Source organism: Drosophila eugracilis, unplaced genomic scaffold (genome assembly GCF_018153835.1).
Source record: "Drosophila eugracilis isolate 14026-0451.02 unplaced genomic scaffold, ASM1815383v1 contig_367, whole genome shotgun sequence".
Taxonomy (NCBI): domain Eukaryota; kingdom Metazoa; phylum Arthropoda; class Insecta; order Diptera; family Drosophilidae; genus Drosophila; species Drosophila eugracilis.
Genome location: NW_024573224.1, coordinates 5,381,248 through 5,400,333, shown reverse-complemented (window position 1 = coordinate 5,400,333; position 19,086 = coordinate 5,381,248). Strand labels below are relative to the sequence as shown.

The 19,086-nt window shown below is 41.6% G+C and overlaps 3 protein-coding genes across 5 annotated transcripts; 2 read left to right on the top strand and 1 right to left on the bottom strand.

Moving 5' to 3' along the window:
- Positions 1-610: 610 nt before the first annotated feature.
- LOC108115841 (probable Rho GTPase-activating protein CG5521) lies at positions 611-11,971 on the bottom strand. Of its 2 annotated transcripts, XM_017227450.2 has the most exons (8): positions 11,263-11,971; positions 8,783-8,893; positions 8,212-8,229; positions 7,731-7,902; positions 6,699-7,665; positions 2,558-6,630; positions 2,292-2,488; positions 611-2,233 (listed from the first exon to the last, which is right to left on the bottom strand). In XM_017227450.2, the coding sequence occupies exons 1-8, from the start codon at positions 11,366-11,368 to the stop codon at positions 1,977-1,979; spliced, it is 5,901 nt and encodes a 1,966-aa protein (XP_017082939.2). In that variant the 5' UTR covers positions 11,369-11,971; the 3' UTR covers positions 611-1,976. The 2 variants fall into 2 exon arrangements, with proteins under 2 accessions (XP_017082939.2, XP_017082940.2); XM_017227451.2 differs by lacking the exon at positions 8,212-8,229.
- A 462-nt stretch (positions 11,972-12,433) lies between these two features.
- Positions 12,434-13,839, top strand: LOC108115779 (putative gustatory receptor 97a). The gene is made up of 2 exons (XM_017227350.2): positions 12,434-13,497; positions 13,561-13,839. Exons 1-2 carry the CDS (start codon positions 12,454-12,456, stop codon positions 13,792-13,794), a joined length of 1,278 nt encoding a protein of 425 aa, XP_017082839.1. The 5' UTR covers positions 12,434-12,453; the 3' UTR covers positions 13,795-13,839.
- Positions 13,840-14,110: 271 nt separating this feature from the next.
- Positions 14,111-17,502, top strand: LOC108115874 (tetraspanin-13). 2 transcript variants are annotated; one of them, XR_001772812.2, is made up of 5 exons: positions 14,111-14,300; positions 14,623-14,790; positions 15,352-15,714; positions 15,798-16,351; positions 16,445-17,502. XR_001772812.2 is itself a non-coding variant. In XM_017227505.2 (4 exons), exons 1-4 carry the CDS (start codon positions 14,241-14,243, stop codon positions 16,538-16,540), a joined length of 687 nt encoding a protein of 228 aa, XP_017082994.1. In that variant the 5' UTR covers positions 14,112-14,240; the 3' UTR covers positions 16,541-17,502. The 2 variants fall into 2 exon arrangements, 1 of the variants encoding a protein (XP_017082994.1); XM_017227505.2 differs by lacking the exon at positions 15,798-16,351 and having other exon boundaries at positions 14,112-14,300.
- The last annotated feature ends 1,584 nt before the right edge of the window (positions 17,503-19,086 follow it).

The following is a 19,086-nucleotide window of genomic DNA, read 5'->3' as shown; positions in this document are numbered from 1 at the left end:
CATAGAGCGTTCTTAGATCCCTGGCAGTGGTGGTTAAGTACAAACGGCTTGTATAGTTAAAATTAAATATTATTAAGTAAGTTAAAAATATAAAAGTAAATGAAAGGAAAGATGAATTTAAAACTTACGAGGTAATAAAACTTTGAATTAGATATATTGAAGTTTGGGTTAAGCATTAGGAAATTAACTCGTAATCGAACCTTTCGAGATATTTAATATATTTATATTATTTTATTCAAATATTTTATTTATTTTCTTTTTATTTTCCTTAAAACCTTTCCTATAAGTTTCACCCAATAAATTTGGCCTAGTTTCTAGTACAAACGACCAAAAACCTATGCCATCACTGATCCCTGGCAGCCAGCCGACCTGTCTGTCCAGTTCAGGGGGTGGGCGGGGTTTGAATCACCCCTAAAAAAAAGAAACCACCGAAAACAGGAGTCAAGGCAATGACCTCTCGTGGCCCGGCCCATACGTCTGGGCCACCTGGGAGACTCGAAATGAGTGTCAGTAGGGCGATTGCGTGACCAGTTAATTACTACTAAATGTTAACAACATCTGGCCCACGGGGAAGAGTACTATTAATTCACAGCAGGATCTCAACGCAGTTTTAAATTCACGTTATTTATTATACGAAAAATACTCGATTGTTTCTCAAATAAATTAGTAAATTAATATACATATTTAATCGTAGTTGTAAATGTAGGTTGTATATAATCTGTTACTTGGTGTTAGTTACAAATTTCACATAGCTTTAATTTGCTTTTCAATTTATTTGTTTTTTTTTTTGCGTTTTTTATACAAAAATGTTTACTTGCTTAAGGTTAATTGTGTTAATTAGACTACAGATTTCATAAAACATTTGTGCAACAAAAAGGCATTGCAATTAACTTTCAGTTGCCCGTTTTACATAAATACAAAATTAACATATTTTGGTGTAAATATATATAAATATAAATCTATCAATTTGATCAATTCGTTGAAACAATTCGCAGTGAAATACAAATGAAGAACATCCCTATACTGGTTAATAAATCATCTTGTAACAATTTCATTTTTACACACAAATAAAAGGCGATTGTTTGAACAATTTTAGTTACTCTGTTGTTTTGTTTTCTTTTCCTTTCTAAGACTCACACTCCTAGTGACGATTGCCATCGACAGTTGATAGGGGATTGGATATTAGAGAATGCTTATAACTAGGCTACCTATACATATAGCTCGATTACATAATACTAGTAGTTGACGTGTTGCTTTAAATGGGCAGAGCAAGTTTCTATGTTCGAATTTTGATTATTCTTGCATTTTGTGCGTGACACTTAAAACGATTATCGAATTCTTTGAATTTGCATCTCGTTGCCAAGCGTTAAATGTGACATAAAAATGTTAAAAATAATATTTATAATATTTAATAACAGATTGCTTTGGAAAAAAAGCGCAGCATAGTAAATGCGAAAAAAGCCATTGTTCAGCTAACTGATAATCAATTTGCACTCGAATACTTAAAGCTCATTAACTAAATAATCTTATATTACATCGAATTAATTAACATAATTGAGTGCATAGATAACATAATTTCAAATAAGTAAGTTTGAGTGGACGCAAAATACAGCCGCATCGCTGGCGAGCGGGGTTCATCAATAAAAACGTAAAAAAAAATCATTGTAACTAAGTAAAATTCGCAAGGCATTACAACACAGTGTTATCTTGGAAATTAAATGGAAAGGGGAAGCAATAGAGAGTTGCGTTCGATTAGTGGTAGCAGAAAATAAATAGTTAAATACACTGATAGTTAGACTAAGCTGGAAACCGAAATAAATTACAATAACTAATATAGGAGGAAACGTGTTTCGCAATACTTTTCGTTTGCATTAGAACTCTCTGCATCTTTTCGGGCCTGGCTGGGCCCTCGGCCCGATTGGTGGGGAAGGGAATGGGTGCAGGTAGTACCGGGAATCGGAGGAAAGAGAAAAGTTTTATTTGAAGCGTCGCTGTGGCAGAGTTGGGCTCTCTGGGGGAGTGTCGCCTCCAGCTCCTCCGCCTCCACCGACGACAATCTGCTGAAGCGAGTGCTTCTTGGTCACGCTCTTGAATGGAGCACCTAGTTTGCGGGGGCCACGAGGAGAGGCGGAGGCCATTCCAGCGGCTGCTTCCATGGCTGCTGTCGATCCTGCTGAGGCCGATGGAGCTATACCCATTATGGGGCCTGAGTCAATAGACGCTTGTACCCAACCTAAAAGGAGATATATATTATTATTAATTATAACATTAAACCCAAGTAATCTGCCCACCTTTGACGGAGGCACGATTGTGATCGAGCAAAGCTGAAGCAAGAGGTGCTGCCGAACTGCTGGCATTGGATTCCCTAAGAGTGCCCAACGTAGACAGAGGCATGGGGTTATAGATGCGGCTGGCAAAGTCCTCGAAGGTGGTACTCTCCTTGTATCGTGAAGATACGCTATCCAAAGACCTGTTGCGCTCTTCATAGCTAGACGAGAGAAGGATAACAAAATAATTTAGTATGTATTCAAATTAATATACCTTTTATAAAACTTACAATTGTTGATAGAGCGGCAAGGCGGCGCGCTTCGTTCGACTGGCGTTAATGGCAGTGGCTCGGATCAGAGTGGCCAGGCATGCGCCACTCACCACACTTTCATTGGCTAATGGTCCGAACCATGGAACCTCTGGTTTCCGGTTTACAGTCACCCGGAACAAACCATTTCTCAGGGGATAAACCACAATCAACACATCGCAAAACTCGGTGGGCAGAATGTCCCGTCTGTAATCCCGATGGTGTTCACTCCACACGATGTGAACCTCGTCGTTGCCGAGATGGCGCGTTTTTAGCAGCATGGCCTCCGAAGAGTCCGATGGCATTCTTGTGGCTACGTGGTAAACCACCTCCAGAAAGGGTGTAGCATAATACGGGGCTGTTGCTCCGCATCCTTGACGTGGTAATCCGCCTAGGAAACCATTGTGCGTCTCCAAATCAATCTCCCAACCCAATGCGGAAACGAACATCTCGTAGGTGCTGCTACCACTCGTATTTCTTAGAATGCTTCCTTTATCTTCCTGGCCGGGGGCTACATAAATCACTGCCATTTTGTGGGTTTCCCGGCATTTTTGGAGATCGACATTTCTCAATTCCCTCATGAGTTTCTCGCTTCTCTGAAGCAAATGCGTCCTGGAACGTCGCTCCCATCCGGCTAGACCCAAATGTGAGAAGAGCAACCGGCAATACTGGAACGGCATCTCCGTCCGCGTGGGCAGGGAATCAAAGGAGGCTGTAGCGGAGTGTACTGACCTCTGGTCCGGTTGCTGCAACGAAGAACTGGAGCTGGCATGCCGCAAAGCCGGGGACGGGGCCTGCGTCGAATGAGTCACGTATTCTTGCTCTAGGAGGCGCTGATTAAGTATCACCGAAATGGCTTGCGCCTCTTGATTACCACTCAGAGGACTGCTACTTGGAGCATTTAACTGGCTCACTGTGGGAGCCACACACTCCGGACTTGTATGTCCGATATACGCCAGCATATCGTCCAGTTGGTCCAGATCCGGGGCCATATCCTTGGCCAATGGCAGCACTCCCGCCGGACGGTGTCGCAACGTATGTCGAGGAGCTTGCAGCTCATGCGCCACCATGGATGACACCATGGAATCCAACGGTTGGGACTGGTGAATCTTTGGTGTGGTTTTTGGAGGAACCTCCTCCAGCTTTCGCGGTTCCGAATATAATATTGAGGCATCCCAACAAGCTTTGCCATTGAGATCCCGCATTAGAACCCTAACTTGCTTCTCAGCTGTGACCAAGCCGGCTGTGATTCCTCCACCAGGAAGTTTTAGAGTTGGCAACTCAATAAAACTGGCGACCAGACCTGAGCTCAGCATAAACAACTGCATATTCTGAGCACTCACCACAGAAGGAAGATCTACAGAATCACGCCTCGTTTCCACTTGACCACCATAAGCACAACTACCAATGTCATCCTGTTCCTCTACCATAGAGCTCAATCGAGATGCTCCGATTCCCATGGGAAAATGACCAACGTGGGTGACCAGATGCATGGATACCGCCTTGGCACACAACTTGATGGCTGTGATACACTTCTGGATGGTCTCAGACGTTTGATAAGTAGCCTCTGGCAGGCGTCCATCACCTTGAAGATCGTCGTGTGCAATGTGCATATCGAAATCATCATCGGCCGTCAGTTTTACCCTCTCATGGCGAGGGGCTCCCGAGGCAACTTGAAGGAGCACTCTTAGCACCTGCAGCACCAGCGTATCCTCTTGCTCGTTGAAGGGCGCCAACATAATTGGGGCCGGAATTGCCATGCAGAATTCGCCTAGGCACAACATCAGCGATGTCAGCACCACCTTATCAGAATCCTTAGGCTTGGTGACGTTTTGGATCTCTAAGGCCTTGCAAATAGCTGTGATGATGAGCTGCGGAACCCTTTCAATCGATGCCAGTTGGTGTCCACGTTCGGCGCACAACTTTAATGAATCCACTGCCACCATGGCGATGGTGTGATGCTTGAACTGCAGTGCCTGGAGCAGTACTTGAAGCACTTCTTTGATGCGCGGATTGTAGACCTGTGTCTCCTTGGGATGGACATCTTTGTGATGTGGCACTGCCTGCTGGAACATGTTACTCTTTCCAGAACTCGATGATACTGACAAAGGTTGGGAAAGACGCATAAGCAGCCACTGTCCAAGTTGCGAAAGGGCAATGCATCGCGCTTTAGCTGAAGGCTCCCTCCTGGCGCATCTCAGCACTATGTTCAGGATGTGATCCTGCAAGTCCGGACACTCCATAAGTTCAAACTTTTGTGGCGACGGTTGCAGGACAGGGCGTGGCAGCAAAGAGGACGGATAGCAGAGCAGAGATCCAAGGAGAGCCGCTACCTCTGCTCTTGGTGTGCTCCTGGAGACTTCCAGGGAAGTCAGCAAGATTGCACTTGCATGGACCAAGTCCAACAGTAACAAAGTGTGTCCTGGCAAGAGCAAACTCAGTAATCTGGGACCTTCCAAGTGTTTAAGAATTGCATAAATCAAATCCCGATCCTCCCCGGTCAGCAACTGATGGAGAGCATGATAAAACAATGGCAATTGTTGCATGCCCACAGCTCCTTGAATCGCTAGCGAACAGAGCAATTGAAGGGCCCAGAGTTTTCCCTTCTTGAAGGATCGATCCAGTGAGAGAGATCCATAGCACCAGGGAGCAACAATTCCGATCGGAGGCACCAGAGTTGGCATCGGTGGAGTGCTCTGATTATCCGTGGATATGCCTTGGTTTTGCTTGATCTTGATGAGATTTTGAGTCATCTCCAACAAATGCATAAACACCTGGGCGTGTAGATCCGCTTTGGGTATACGGTTAACATCTCCCAGAGCACCCAACATGCGCTTCCACATTATGGAGGTGGAATCTGGATGCCAACCCTCCGCTGAGCCTCCTAGAATAATGCACCGACGTCCGGAAACACTTCCCGAGTTACTTCCACTTCCGTAGCTCCCGGAATTTGCATCATCTAAGCTGGCATCAATTTGCAAATGGGCATCTTTAATGGATCCACCTTCAATTCCACTGCTAGCGGTGGGAGATGGACTCCTTGAGCCTGCTCCACTTTCGTTGTCACCTTCCTGGTAGCTATCCGTTTCCTCTGCTTCCCCTTTCCGCGCCAACGAATCCAGTGACATGGCTCGCCTCAGATCTTGGGGATTCGACCGATTTTCTCCCATCTCTGGTGGCTGGAGTACCTTGGGTTTTGGAGTGGCTGCCCGACGGCGTCGTATCCTTGAGCTCCTGGCTGCCGAGGCCAAACTACCTTCGCTGTAGCTCCTACTCAGCATGGGAGTCAGGGGAACGGGCCGCGAACCATGGCCAGTGCCTCCATGGGATTGCGAATGCTGGTGGTGAGGTCGTGGATGATTGGCAAGTGGCGCCTGGGACGACGTCTCCTCCGAACGACTGCTACTCGATTCCGCTAGTGATTCTCGCTGCCTGTTTTGGCTAATAGCAGCAGAAGCAGCACCTCCATTGGCAGCACTGCCCGATCCTGATCCTTGCCAGACACTCCCAATTCGACGGCGCTTCTCCGCGCGGCTCTCCGCCACACGATCTAGTGGTAAATCTTGCAAGTTTATGCAATAAGTGTATCGCGAAAATACACGTGTCAATGTTTGGATGGTCTTATTCCATTCAACAATAAGTTCCTCGCGGTGCGTCAAAGACTGCAGAACATTCAGAAACTTCTCCCACAGCTGTACATTAACAGGCACTTTAGTGTGTGCTCGTATCCATGTCACAATGAGAGTCTGGAATATTGCCGATCCTAGAATTCCACCTAAGGTGGCACTCTTTGAGGTGCCACTTGGCAACGAATGTTGGTTTTGATGCAGTACAACTGAGGTGACCTGCAGTAGCACCATAAGCAGTTGCTCCCAGGTACGTGAGTCCATTTCCGTGTTCATCACCATTGTGCGGTACACGTTCAGCACCTTCTTGCAAATTTCCGTCTGTTCTTCCAACGGTGTGGATCGATAACTTCGTGAACGGGTGGGAAAGCAGATGTTCAGATTGGCCGTGTTCACCAGGAACACATTTGCCGCGTTGGTCACAAATACCTGTAAAAAACGGAAACATTAGGAAAGAATATTCTACCTACAAGTGGCTAAAGATAACGATACTTTACCTGCAATACATTCTGCCGTCCAGCTCTTACTGCCAGTTGATCCTTGGAGCCCGCAATGGCACCCACATAAGAGGGCGTGCGCAGCCGCTGACTTCTGGGAGTTCCACCCGCAGTCGACTGAGGTGGCGGATCGTCATTTGGTTCTAGTAAAAATGGCGGAGGTGTCTCTCCTGTCATCCAATCCCGGTACACAGCAATGGCCGTCCGAATTGCTTCTATTTGCGGCTTGGAGGTGAAGTTCAGCAAAAACGCTTGTCGATACACCTCGTGCACGAAGTTTATGTTCTCACGACTGACATATAACACATCCCGAACGATGAGACCTTGCTGGTAGCCCTGAAGACGGACATGGTCTACGTCTTCGATGTGCAGTGTGCAGTCCAAGCGATGACTTAGCAAGCGCTCGTGGGTAAAACGTGAGACCCAGTTGATCAAGACCACAACACACGAGGCCATCACTTCTTCCTTCTTGTGAATCGATCGCATAACGGGCAAATCCAGGCGGGGATTATAAATGGAACAACTTACGTCGAAGTTGGGCGAAAATACGGGCAGGAATACATCCATGAAGCGCTGCAGCAGGAAGGCAAATGCACGGTGATCTTTCTGGGCGCGATTATCTCGCCATCGCAGACAAGCCGCCGTGTGTACCATGCTATTTAGCAAAACCTCCAGGCCATCCCGAGGATCGGGAGGTGCTGACTTTTCGCTGGATGAAGGCGGAAGCAGGGCAACCACCTCCGAACTTTGCACGGGATGCGAGAATGCGTTGTCGTGAAAAACGGACGCCATACCACCATCCGCCTTCATGTTCGGATGGGTGAGAAAGTCCGAGGCACTGAACTCCGTATCCGGACCGACTACTCCTTTTTGGGGTACAATTAGGCCGGGGATAAGGTCAGCGTACATGGCATGCACGTAGCCTGGAGCATTCTCGCCAAGCGTCTGATACCAAAGTAGAAAGTATCTAAAAAAATGGATTGTGAAGTTAATAAATGTAGTTCTTAGATTGAATTTGAAATGTTTGCTTACCTGACACCTTCGCGTCTCAGCTTGGGTGAGTTCCCCAGGTGCAGCAACTTGGCCATGATGCGACTGAGAGAGTGGCATTGCCACCGTCGGGCCAGCAACTCGGGCAAGAGGCATAGTATCTTGTCCAGGAGCCATAGTGAACCGTCAAGTTCCTCGCGATGAGCCTTGTGTACTGTTTTAAGAAATTAAAGGAAATCTTGATAAGAAAATTGAGTACTTCAGGCAATTGGAGATTCCTGGTTGCTATAGAGATGCATTTCAAATGTCTGGACAAGCACAAGATGCAGAGAGACAGAGATGTGCATGTGGTGCAGTTTGGAGAGATTCAGAGATTCAGAGATTTCAAGCGAAAGGAGTAGACCATGGGACATGGGCGCATGAGGTAATGGTAAAACTTAGGTCAAAAGCAAAATCGCAGGAAGGAGGCGGATGCAATTCAATGGTCAATTTAAAATGTCAATAAGAAACCACATAAACTTACCAATGTGAAACGGAAGTTCTGCCAGTAAGGGATTTACAAAAATAGAGAGAGAAAAAGGGGGTAAAATAGAAATAGATGAGGAGTTCAATTTAGAATATCTCGTTTGTTTATTTTTTTAAATGGTACAACTATCTCAACCAAAACGGGACTAAGCATAAAGATTAACGAAACCCAAACAAGGCATAAGATTTAATGTCGTCGCTGTTGGTTTTGTTTAATTGCTGGAACTTAAAAAGTCTCAAAAGATACGAGCAAATTAACCGAAAATTAAATGGGTCAAAAAACCGAAACGTTTTTCTACGAGTCAACGAAGATTTAATACTCTCTGGCAACTATTTAATTTTGTTTCTAAACTTTACTGGATATACACAAATAAACACAAGAAAAAACACAACATTTAAGTTTAGATCTATTGAAGGTAATTAAATTTCATATTTTTTTTAGAGAACATATAACCTTTTTAATAGCAAATTAAATAGTAAAACTCAATAATACCTGAGCAAGGGTATAGAAACCCTGACTTCATAATAAATTTAAATTTCTGGGGTAATCTCAGGGTAAGTTAATTTACCTTTTTGCTTTAGATTCGCCTCAGCTTGGATGAAGGTGTCGTAGAGTATAAAGTAGACATGGCTGTAGTTGGTCTCGAACAGCGATTTTGACTCTTCTAGCTCCACATTATCTGAAAAATACAAAAATAGGTCAGCAATTGAGGTTACGAATTGAATATTGGGTAACTATTATCTATCAGTTTATGTCATTGCTATACTTAAAGAAAAAAGAGACTGAAAAACAGTTTACAATAGCTGCTATAATTAAGTAAAAAGGGTTTCTGGGAAAGCTTTAATTACAAAAGAACGTCAGAGATAAAAGAATAATTAAAATGAAATATGACCAAATCAAAGACTTAGGTTTTCCATGTGAATCAGTGATAAGAAAATAGCGCCGGGGGCAACAACCAAGATAGTGACGCAACATCAAACCGAGCACCTGAGCACGCCACTACTATTGATAAGGCTGCAAATCCAATCCGAACAGCCTATATTTTCCAACTTATCTATATAGAAAAAAACCACGCTTGACGATCCCCAATAACAACAACAAAATTGGGGGGCCCAGAAAGCTATTAAAAGTCGAGTTACGAAAAAAACACGTTATGATGGGTGCTCAGCGATTTGTGATGATTCAGAGGAACTAGGGGGCTGTGGAGCGGGGTTCACTGCCATTGCCGGCTTGCTGTCATCAGCAAAACACAGTGCAAAACAGAAGAAAGCTAAACAAAGAGATAAAACAGAGCAAGAAACCTTTGAAACCGGTTTCAGCAGAAGGCCAAAACGCACAGCGAAGATATCTACCATTGCACAGAAAACAAAACTATTTCGTTTTCTATTTCATTTTAAGAATTGTAAAAATCTTTTTAAGAATTTTACCTTTACAATTTTTTGAGGAATATTGTAGCTGTAATTTAATGTATTTTTAATAAATAGTTCGATTTGAATAATTATGTCAGTAATTATTAATCTTTATTGCTAGGTATTTATTTAAATAATTCTAATTGTGAAGATACACTTTTGATATGAACATGTAAAACTTTTTTCGGTGTGCCTTTGCTGAGAACTGGTTAAAAACAACAATTGGGAACGCAGCCATTGGGAAGAATGTCTAATGCGTGTAATTTGCCAAGGGACAATGGTAGTCGAGCAGTAACAACAGTAAGAAACAACAACAATAGTGCACCGTAGGGTGTTAGTCAAGTGTATTGTAATATATCGGGGGGCACCTGTTGGAAATCGTTTGGTGAGGTGACACAAAAAGAAAGCCACTGAAAGAGGTGGCGAATGTGGGAGATTGCTTATATCGAAACCCGTACTTGCTGTATATTGTTGGCTAATATACAGGCCAAATTCTCTAAAGCGAACTAGTTTTTGTACAAAATTCTTATCAGTAAATAATAAATTGCATTCAACAGTATGGACAGTGAAATGTTTACCTTATCAATTCGCTCATAAATTGTTCACAATGTTAAATGTCGTAGTTTTTATTATTTTCAAATTGTCTAGTAATAAGATGATTGAATAATGTACTTATTAAGACTTCTGAAATGCGAAGATAAGAATACAAATTTTTAAAGACGTTTAATTTTAATTTCTGATGGATCTGACTCATTCAGAAATTAATAAACTTAGTCAATGTGGTTAAGTTTATCTATAGTCCAGAATGAACAACTCGTACTTTTTCAAAATGCAAATAATTTTATAATGAGTAAGGGAACTAAGTTTAAGTCCGGAAAAGTTACACATAGTGATGTTTGTCTGTAACTCAACTTGTTCGTTTCTTTATCATTTAACGTGTTTCACACATTTTCGCTTGCCACATAGCGGGGCATGTGTAGATGTTTTTTCTGTAATCTTTTTTCCGTTTTTTGCATAAATTAATGTTTTTTACTGGAAGAATGGGGGTTTTATATGGGGTATAGTGTAGATGTGGAGGTTCTTTTGCGCCCAACAGGAAATGGCCAACATTGTGGATCCACTTTTTGTTGTTGTTATGCGGATTGTGGGCAGAACGTCATTGGGAGCGAGCCACCGTGGAACAAAAATGGTGCGAACGACGCCCACCAGCCCAAAATAATACATATATATGTATATAAAAACAGCCAACCAGTTTCATTGTTATTGCTATGAATGCAAATAAATTATGAAATAATTAACAGTCAACAGAACCGCCAACACGGGACCTTGATTTCAAGGCGATAGACCACTGTTAATGGTCAGAAAAGAGCGATTTTTGAAACAATTTACTCGAGATTTGAAAATATGTCCTAATTTTTAGCATATTAGATATTAAACTTTACTCAAAAACCATTGAATTGATTGATAAAAACTAAAACAGTCTGAATTTACTATTTCTTCTAAAAAAAAGTAATGGAATGTTACAGCCAAACTTTATACAGAACATATGTTTGGCTAAATAGCTTTGTGATAAAGCAATAAGGCAAAAGGGATTTGTTTTGAATTTTTCAGTAACATAGATCACAAAATAAGTACTCACCTAATATCATGCGTAGGTGTCGCAATCTAGAGGCGGAATCCTTTTTGCAATCCTGCAATTTGGCCGTGGATTTTTTCACGTCGGCATGAGATTTTTTTGTAAACATTTTGCACCTTGTGTTCTCTGGCCCGCACACAAACACACATCACACACACTGACTCACACACTGGCACAAGTGCAGGCGGTATACACTTTCTATTTGCTGATTTTTTCTAATTTTTTCTGCGATTTATTTTCTCTGCCTGATTTTCAGCCTTATATTTTCTCTGGCTGTTTTCAGCTATTTATTTATACGCGCACGCCAACGAGAAAAAAAAGAAGAAAACACTTTTTGTCCAGCGGAGCGCCCCGGAGAAATTATTTAGCAACGCCCGCTCTTTCGCCCGCTGACGTTGCTGAGGTGTATGGAGAGGAGGGTGGTGAGCGGGGTGGGCCTGGGTTCTCTTGCTGCTTTTCGATGCTGTTTTCCGCAATTTCCCGACCTTATTGCATTGCGAATTATTCACGGGCACACTCGGGAACGCGCTTTTGCACTTGCTAACCAACGGCTGGCGATTTACAGCGCATTTTTCCAGCTTTCAACGTTTATGTTTTCTTTTCCATTTGCGTCGCGTCTCCAGTTCTGTTCAAGTTCCGTTCACCACTGTGGTTCCGAATCGCAACAGTGCTGAGCGGTTCGCTTTGATTGGCTCGAACTGGTTCTGGGTGAACAATGATTGGTTATGCGGCAGGTATTCGCTCGAATAGAAAAATGTTAGCAAAAACAAAAACAGATTATGATAAAGCTACATTGATGAATCTACGTACGTATTTATGGAAAATGATTAAAAATTTAAATATATATACATACATAAATATTTATAATTCGAAAAGTCACGGAAATTCAAGGAATTTAAACTATACTAGTAAATAACTTATAATAAACTACAGTAATTATATTGGGAGTTTTTGTTATGCTTATGCTTAGGCCTTTGCCTAACTATTAATGGAAATAAAATATAAAGTCTTTTGATAGCTTGGAATTAAACTATTCTTCAGAAACTTCCAGGACCGTCTAAGCTTACGTAATGCATTAACCCTGATTCATTTAATAAAATTTATTATTAAATCTGTGATAGGAGGCGTCTGTAATTAAACGACACGTTTCCAAAAGTGGCTGCTAATGTTCGAATCCACCCTAAATTCAGTGCAATGAGATTCCTGAAAAGGCAAACACGTCGATTTCGCTCCTTCTGGCGGCAGCTCCTTCCCCGGCGATTCCATCGATGGAAACTCCATACTCAATTGGTTTTGATTTGTGTTTCCTTCACTGTGTTTTTAAATATTTTATACGGAGTCTATCTCGGTCGCTTTTCAATGAGACGTAAAAAGTTTATATTTTCCAAAGGAGTTACTATTTATGCTATTATTATGGCGTCTATATTCGGGTTTTGCTATATCTGGAGTATTTATAAGGAAGTTTCAACAGGTCAGATCAGCCTACGTCACACTATTGAAGTGTATTGCTATATGAATGTACTCGTTTGTCTATTTAACTACGTGACACAATGGGAGAAAACATTACAAATAGTACGATTCCAGAATAGTGTTCCACTTTTTAAGGTCCTTGATTCACTCGACATATCGGTAATGTTCGTGTGGCGTGCTTTTATCTACAGTATTCTAAAGATCCTTGTTTGTCCACTGGTTGGGTACATAACATTGACTCTATATCAACGTCGTGCTAAGCCGGACATTCCGTGGTCGAGTTTTGCCACTGCAAAAACTATGATGCCACTGGTTGTATCAAATCAGATCAATAACTGTTTCTTCGGAGGACTGGTAATTGCTAATTTAATACTGGCGGCTGTTAATAGAAACTTACAAGGCATAGTTAAGGAGGCAAATATGTTGCAGTCACCTGTCCAGATGAATCTAAATAAACCCTATTACCGGATGCGTCGCTTCTGTGAACTAGCTGATGTTCTGGATGAATTGGCTGAGAAACATTGGTTAGCTGTGGTCTGCTCAAAGGATTATCTTCCTTTCACGGACTGGTCCATGGTCCTCTCGATGCTCATGAACCTTACGGGCATCACAATGGGATTCTACAACCAGTATTTGGCTATCGCGGACTACTATATCAATGAGGAACCCTTTGATCTTTACTTGGCCATAGTTTTGTTGGTATTTTTGGCTGTTCCCTTTATGGAACTTGTTATGGTGGCTCGTATTAGTAATCAAACCTTACAGGAGGTGGGTTATAATTAAAAAAAAAATCTTGTATTTTGAATTAATTATTAAAAATATATATTACAGACCAAAAGAACTGGTGACCTTTTGCAGGAATTCAATCTCCAGCACGCAGATGCCCGCTTCAAGCAAGTTGTGAATGCTTTTTGGTTACAGGTGACCACCATCGACTATAAACTAGTGCCATTGGGGCTCTTGGAACTCAATACCTCGTTGGTCAATACGGTTTTCTCGTCAGTTATTGGCTTTCTGTTGATTCTTATTCAAAGTGACTTAACTCTGAGGTTTTCTCTTAAATAAAATGTCAATAAGCTTTATAAAACTTAAAATTTCGTCAAGAAATAAACAATTAAAAGTACCGCAATTTAATATTGACGCACAGCTGCAACCAAGTTATATCGATAATACTCATATTTGCGTATTTTTAAGTCTGCTGCAGCTGTTAGGATAAGGCAATCGATAGTTTCATAGTTACTTTAATGAAAAATAATATATTGTTTTTTATGTATATTTAAAATCAAATGAGGTTCTGAATTCATGTTGCCCTTAGTCCTTCAGTTGTTATTTCAATGCCTATAATTTGATAACAGTTAAATAGTAATCGATTTTGTTACGGGACATCGAATCGATATCGATATCTATATTGAAAGTGAAAACTTCTCTTCTACACGGAATAAATTAAATTAGCTAAACTCGTTTAAATAAGGCATATTTTGTAGTAAACAAGACTACAGAAGAGAACAAACATGTGCGGCGGTTTCACATGCTCGAAAAACGCGCTAATTGCGCTTAACATTTTATATGTGGTAAGGCAAAAACAAACAAAATAATAACGACAACAACAAAAGTGCTGAAAAAGCAGCAACAACAAACACGGAAGAGGAACAATGAATAAACGGCAGCAACAACAATACAATATTCATAATTAAATTTCTGATTATTTGGGGCTATAAATATGTATTGATTTTCCTGTGGCAGGTGCAATCTGCACGTGTGTGTGTATGCCTCGTCTGTATTTGTTGTTGCTGCTCTCGAGACAAGAATCCTTGAGTCCTTTTTTCATTTCCCTCCGTTCTTTCTTTCTTTTTTCGATGTGTTCGGTGTGTGTGCTTGTATGTGACCCCCCAGATGATTGGATTCCTGCTGATTGGAGTGGGCGTGTACGCGCGTGCCGCCTCCATTGTGACCAACCTGCCAATTGTGGGCGGAATCCTGGCCTGCGGCGTCATCCTCATCTGCATATCCATGCTTGGACTGGCTGGAGCCGTAAAGCACCACCAAGTGATGCTGTTCTTCGTATCCTTTTGCCACAAAGCCTATAGATTCACAAAGCATGCATATACAAAAGCAGTCAATAGAATAGTAACCAAGTATTAGGAAACTGTATATATAAGAATAGGGAAGATATTAATCAAATTTTAGACTGAAAATATGGTAAAGCATACTTTAAAGCAAATTCATGGGTGATTTCTGTGACAAACATTAACCGTAACATTCGCTTCTAAGCTTTATAAGGTTAACGATCAGGTAGCTGTAAAACAGGACTTCTTATATTCAGTCGCTTTCTAACGCTGCTACTATTTCGACCACAACTGTGGGCAGCCACGAAGGTCGTGGCATGTGAAACAATTAGCGTACTTAGACAAGTGCCCACTTCCGCAGAGAAAGCGGACTCGTAATGACTGAAATTATGAGTGGGCTTCTGTTGCCGTACCTGCTGCCTGCCTTCTTGTGCTTCCATGACGTCAGCTGGAGGGTATCGCTACGTGACCCCCAGTGGAAATGCGGGAGAGAAAAAACCTATTTAAAAAAAAATGCCCCGGTTTAGCCTTAACCTTTAGACTTTCAATCTTTCAGTACATGATCATTCTGTTCATGCTGTTCCTCATCCAGTTCTCCATTGCCAGTTCCTGTTTGGCTGTCAATTCCGAGCAGCAGCAGCAGTTCGCTGAACAAGGATGGATGACAGTGCCCACAGATTTGCGCAAACAGGTGCAGGACAGTCTGAAATGCTGCGGATTCAATGCCACAGGACCAAGCACAACCTCCGTGGTACCTCCACCGGATGAGCCATCCTGCGAGCTGATTAATCAACATTGCTGTGCCCACTCCACCCAGGCGGACTGTCGCTGCGAACCCTGTGGACCCCTGCTGGAGGACAAGATCGACTACGCCTTCAAGTTGTGCGGCGGTCTAGGAATCTTCTTCAGCTTCACTGAGGTAAAGTCTATCTAAACAACATCTACGAATCCGGTGAAAGTAACTAAATTTTCAAACTACTAATCTCCACATGCTGCATTTAGTTCGTTGGCGTCTGGCTAACAGTCCGCTATCGCAATCAAAAGGATCCGCGAGGCTTGCCCAGCGCTTTTCTTTAAATTAAACGCTAGTCGAGAACAAGAAAAACATTTTCCAGATACAGAAACTTCTAAAAGTTATTTAGTGCATGTATCTCTGCTCTGTCTCTGCTAAATGTTTGGTGTTGCGATGATGAAAGATTTCATGAGCTCTTGGGGCCCACATACCATATATATACAAGCATCCTTTATATTTATACCATCTACAGATACATATATACATATATATTTAATCACATTGCTGCAGAACTATGTACGTAATGTGTTAGGTCGTAATTGATATACAACTTTAGACATATATACATATTAATAGAGAGATATATATAGAAGGAGAGAGCTAAGCGTTTAACCCATTACGAACCCGAAAGCAAGCAATCAGCAAAGAAACATATTTCCTTTAATTCTCAACACACTTTCTTTAACACTTCTGAACAACAAAATTGTACTTTCTCTTGACTGCCTGCTCTTTGACTAAGTTTAAGTCCAACAAGTGAACAAGGGTGAGACTATTGTTATGACCTTAAGTTTCTTTTAATTTCTTCGATTTCTTAACCTCAGCTGAACAATGTTTAATTGTCTGTTTCTCACTACAGGTGTTGGCTGTTTTCCTGGCTCGTCGCTACCGCAATCAACATGATCCCTGCTATCTGCCCGCTCGTGCTGTCTTCCCGCGCGATTATTTATATTGAACGGGCTAAAATCCGCAAACTGGAAGTGAAACATTTTAGTCAAAGGGACGAAGGCTGAATTCTTATTTTTACAAACGCGTTTCCTAGAAAGAATCGAATCCAAACATGAACAAGAGATTACTCTCCGGAGGTGGAGAAAGTAGAGGAGGAGTTATAAATGTGCTCAACACTGCTATTTAAGAGTCATTTTATTTTACCATCCCATTTGCTTGAATTGCACAAAGTTATTTAATTAATAAACCTCCATTAAGATTGTGTTTAGATGTAATATTCTAGTTTAAGTTTTACTGTTTGTAACACCTTAGTTAGCTCTTAATGCCTTTCTTTGCAACTCGCAACAATCATGAACAACTCGACGTGACTGGACTTTAAACTACTGTACCACTACGAGACAAACATTTCAACAACCTGATCTTATTGTAGAACTAACAACCAAGTCAACAATTGTAACTAGCAACTTAACAAGTATACATCAACCTATATACAAACGTAATTGCATTATTGCCCTGAAGGCGTATAAACAATACTCTAAATGTTAGTTGTGTGTTAAACTTTAAACTAGTGAGAAAAAAAGCCCACAAAATAACAAAAAAAAGAGTAACCCTCTAAGCATACATGTCAACAATTATACAAGTCTATATAGATAAAGCCTACACATAAGAAAACTGCTTCTTCGAATATTTCACTCCTTTTCCGCACTTGCTCGACTTTCTCTGCAGCTTTACCTTCTCGACTTTCACCCTTTGCAAAAACGCCGCCAAGAACAAACAAATACATCACACACCCAACACGCTTCTTCCTCTTCGCACACACCACACTCTTAAGGAAATAGTTTTCCCAGCAGTTTTTCCTTTCCAATTTCTTTTCGAGCGACAAATAAACCATTAGATAATATTCTCTGTATTCTGTGCTGTGATTGAAGTAAATATGATCTTTAAAAACAACAAAAGCAAAAACCGAAATCAAGTTTTGAGTTTCATTTCCCGCATTTCCCCAAACCCAATTAATGAGCAACACACCCTTGTGGGATTTTGCGGCTTGGGATATCATTAGCGAAGTGTCTCGGCTTACCGCAGTCATCCTTGCTGCCCGGAAAAGGTGGCGGAATGTGAGAGGGCTAGGAAAAAGGAAGTAATTGATTTTGTGTACATAGGAAAGTTTATAATGGTTATAATTTTATCCGTTTGATAGAATACTTTGTTTTGGGTTTCCTTAATTTCGATTTATTTAAGCCTAAGGATTTTACTTTGCATATATGCTTATAACTTAGAAATGTATAAAGGACCAATAAATTATTTAATTTAATTGTTAATGTTTTCGTAATACATTTTTTAAGAACTTATAACCACTGTGCTCGGCATGCCAAAACGCCATAATCGTCATAAGCGCGGGAGAAGATTACCGCTAGCACTTAGTTCGACGCCTCCCTTGGGAAGGAGAACGGGACGGGGCCATTGAGTGAGGTGGGTGTCCCCAAAAACGCGTCAACAACACCCCCGAAATGGCTCAAATGAGAATCTGGCCACGTGAAAAGCTCACTCAAAGCTGCAATGAATTGGGCCAAGTTCAACGCACTTCGATGCAGAAAATATTGTTCTCTGAGAGTGAAAAAGTGGGACGGCAAAAGAGAAACGTAGTCGGTTACGTAACGAGAACTCAGACCAGCGAGCGGGTATCCAAGGGTAGCGTTTCCGCTTTTGCGTGGTGGTTTGTGGGCGTGGTGGTATCCTGGATGCCGGGTCCGCCCCAGCCGTAAGTTCCTTTCCCCCAACACAACATCCTTGCCTCATTTCTCAGTAGGCCGTGTTGACACTCGCAGCGGAAATGGTCAACAACAGATGCGCCTTCGTCACATTTTTCTGCATGCGAAAGTGAAATGGAAAATTCCGTCAAAGTGTCGTGTCAACGAGGCGGGGAAAACATCAGTATTTATTTGTCAAATAGATCAACGAAATGAGCGTCTGTATAGGTGCTTGTGAGATATATCCTGCAGGGGCCATTGAATAAGTAATAATGCACTGTAGAAATAAAATATCGATTAAACAAGTAAAAATGCATTGGCCTTGATGGCGTAGCTAAAAAACTGAAATTTAAACCACTTAAATGTATTTTGATTTCATAACAGTCTTAAATTTACCCGTTTTTAACATTTCTTAATTATTAATTAATGTAATAGAATACAAGAGTTGATTAATGTAAGACCTTCTTCATAATAATTAAATTTTATTGACACTTTGCCTGTTTTTTGGAGTGTGTTTGTCGCTAACACGCGTCTGATATTAAAATTCCTAATGGCTGGGCCCTGCCTTTATCCCTGAATCCACCATATGCTGGGTTCTCAACTGTTGATCCAATGTTGCCCAACGAGTGATGTCTTGTCAATTGCGTGCCCCATGAGACATGAAGACGATGCGATTCTTGGCATAAAATAATGATTATTATTATAATGCAGCGAAATGGAAATTTTAGGCCACGGCTATGAAGATTTCTTTCTTGTCACTTGAGTAAATGAACGTTTTGCAGAGCCTGCGAAGCGAAGCCTCCAG

Coding starts and splice junctions, on each gene's coding strand:
- LOC108115841 (XM_017227450.2), bottom strand. CDS start 11,368: ATGTTTACAAAAAAATCTCATGCCGACGTGAAAAAATCCACGGCCAAA. Junction 8,894..11,262: donor ACACCTACGCATGATATTAG/GTGAGTACTTAT, acceptor TGTATTTTTCAG/ATAATGTGGAGCTAGAAGAG. Junction 2,234..2,291: donor CAATCGTGCCTCCGTCAAAG/GTGGGCAGATTA, acceptor ATCTCCTTTTAG/GTTGGGTACAAGCGTCTATT.
- LOC108115779 (XM_017227350.2), top strand. CDS start 12,454: ATGAGATTCCTGAAAAGGCAAACACGTCGATTTCGCTCCTTCTGGCGG. Junction 13,498..13,560: donor GTAATCAAACCTTACAGGAG/GTGGGTTATAAT, acceptor TATATATTACAG/ACCAAAAGAACTGGTGACCT.
- LOC108115874 (XM_017227505.2), top strand. CDS start 14,241: ATGTGCGGCGGTTTCACATGCTCGAAAAACGCGCTAATTGCGCTTAAC. Junction 14,301..14,622: donor CGCTTAACATTTTATATGTG/GTAAGGCAAAAA, acceptor GTGACCCCCCAG/ATGATTGGATTCCTGCTGAT. Junction 15,715..16,444: donor TCTTCTTCAGCTTCACTGAG/GTAAAGTCTATC, acceptor TTCTCACTACAG/GTGTTGGCTGTTTTCCTGGC.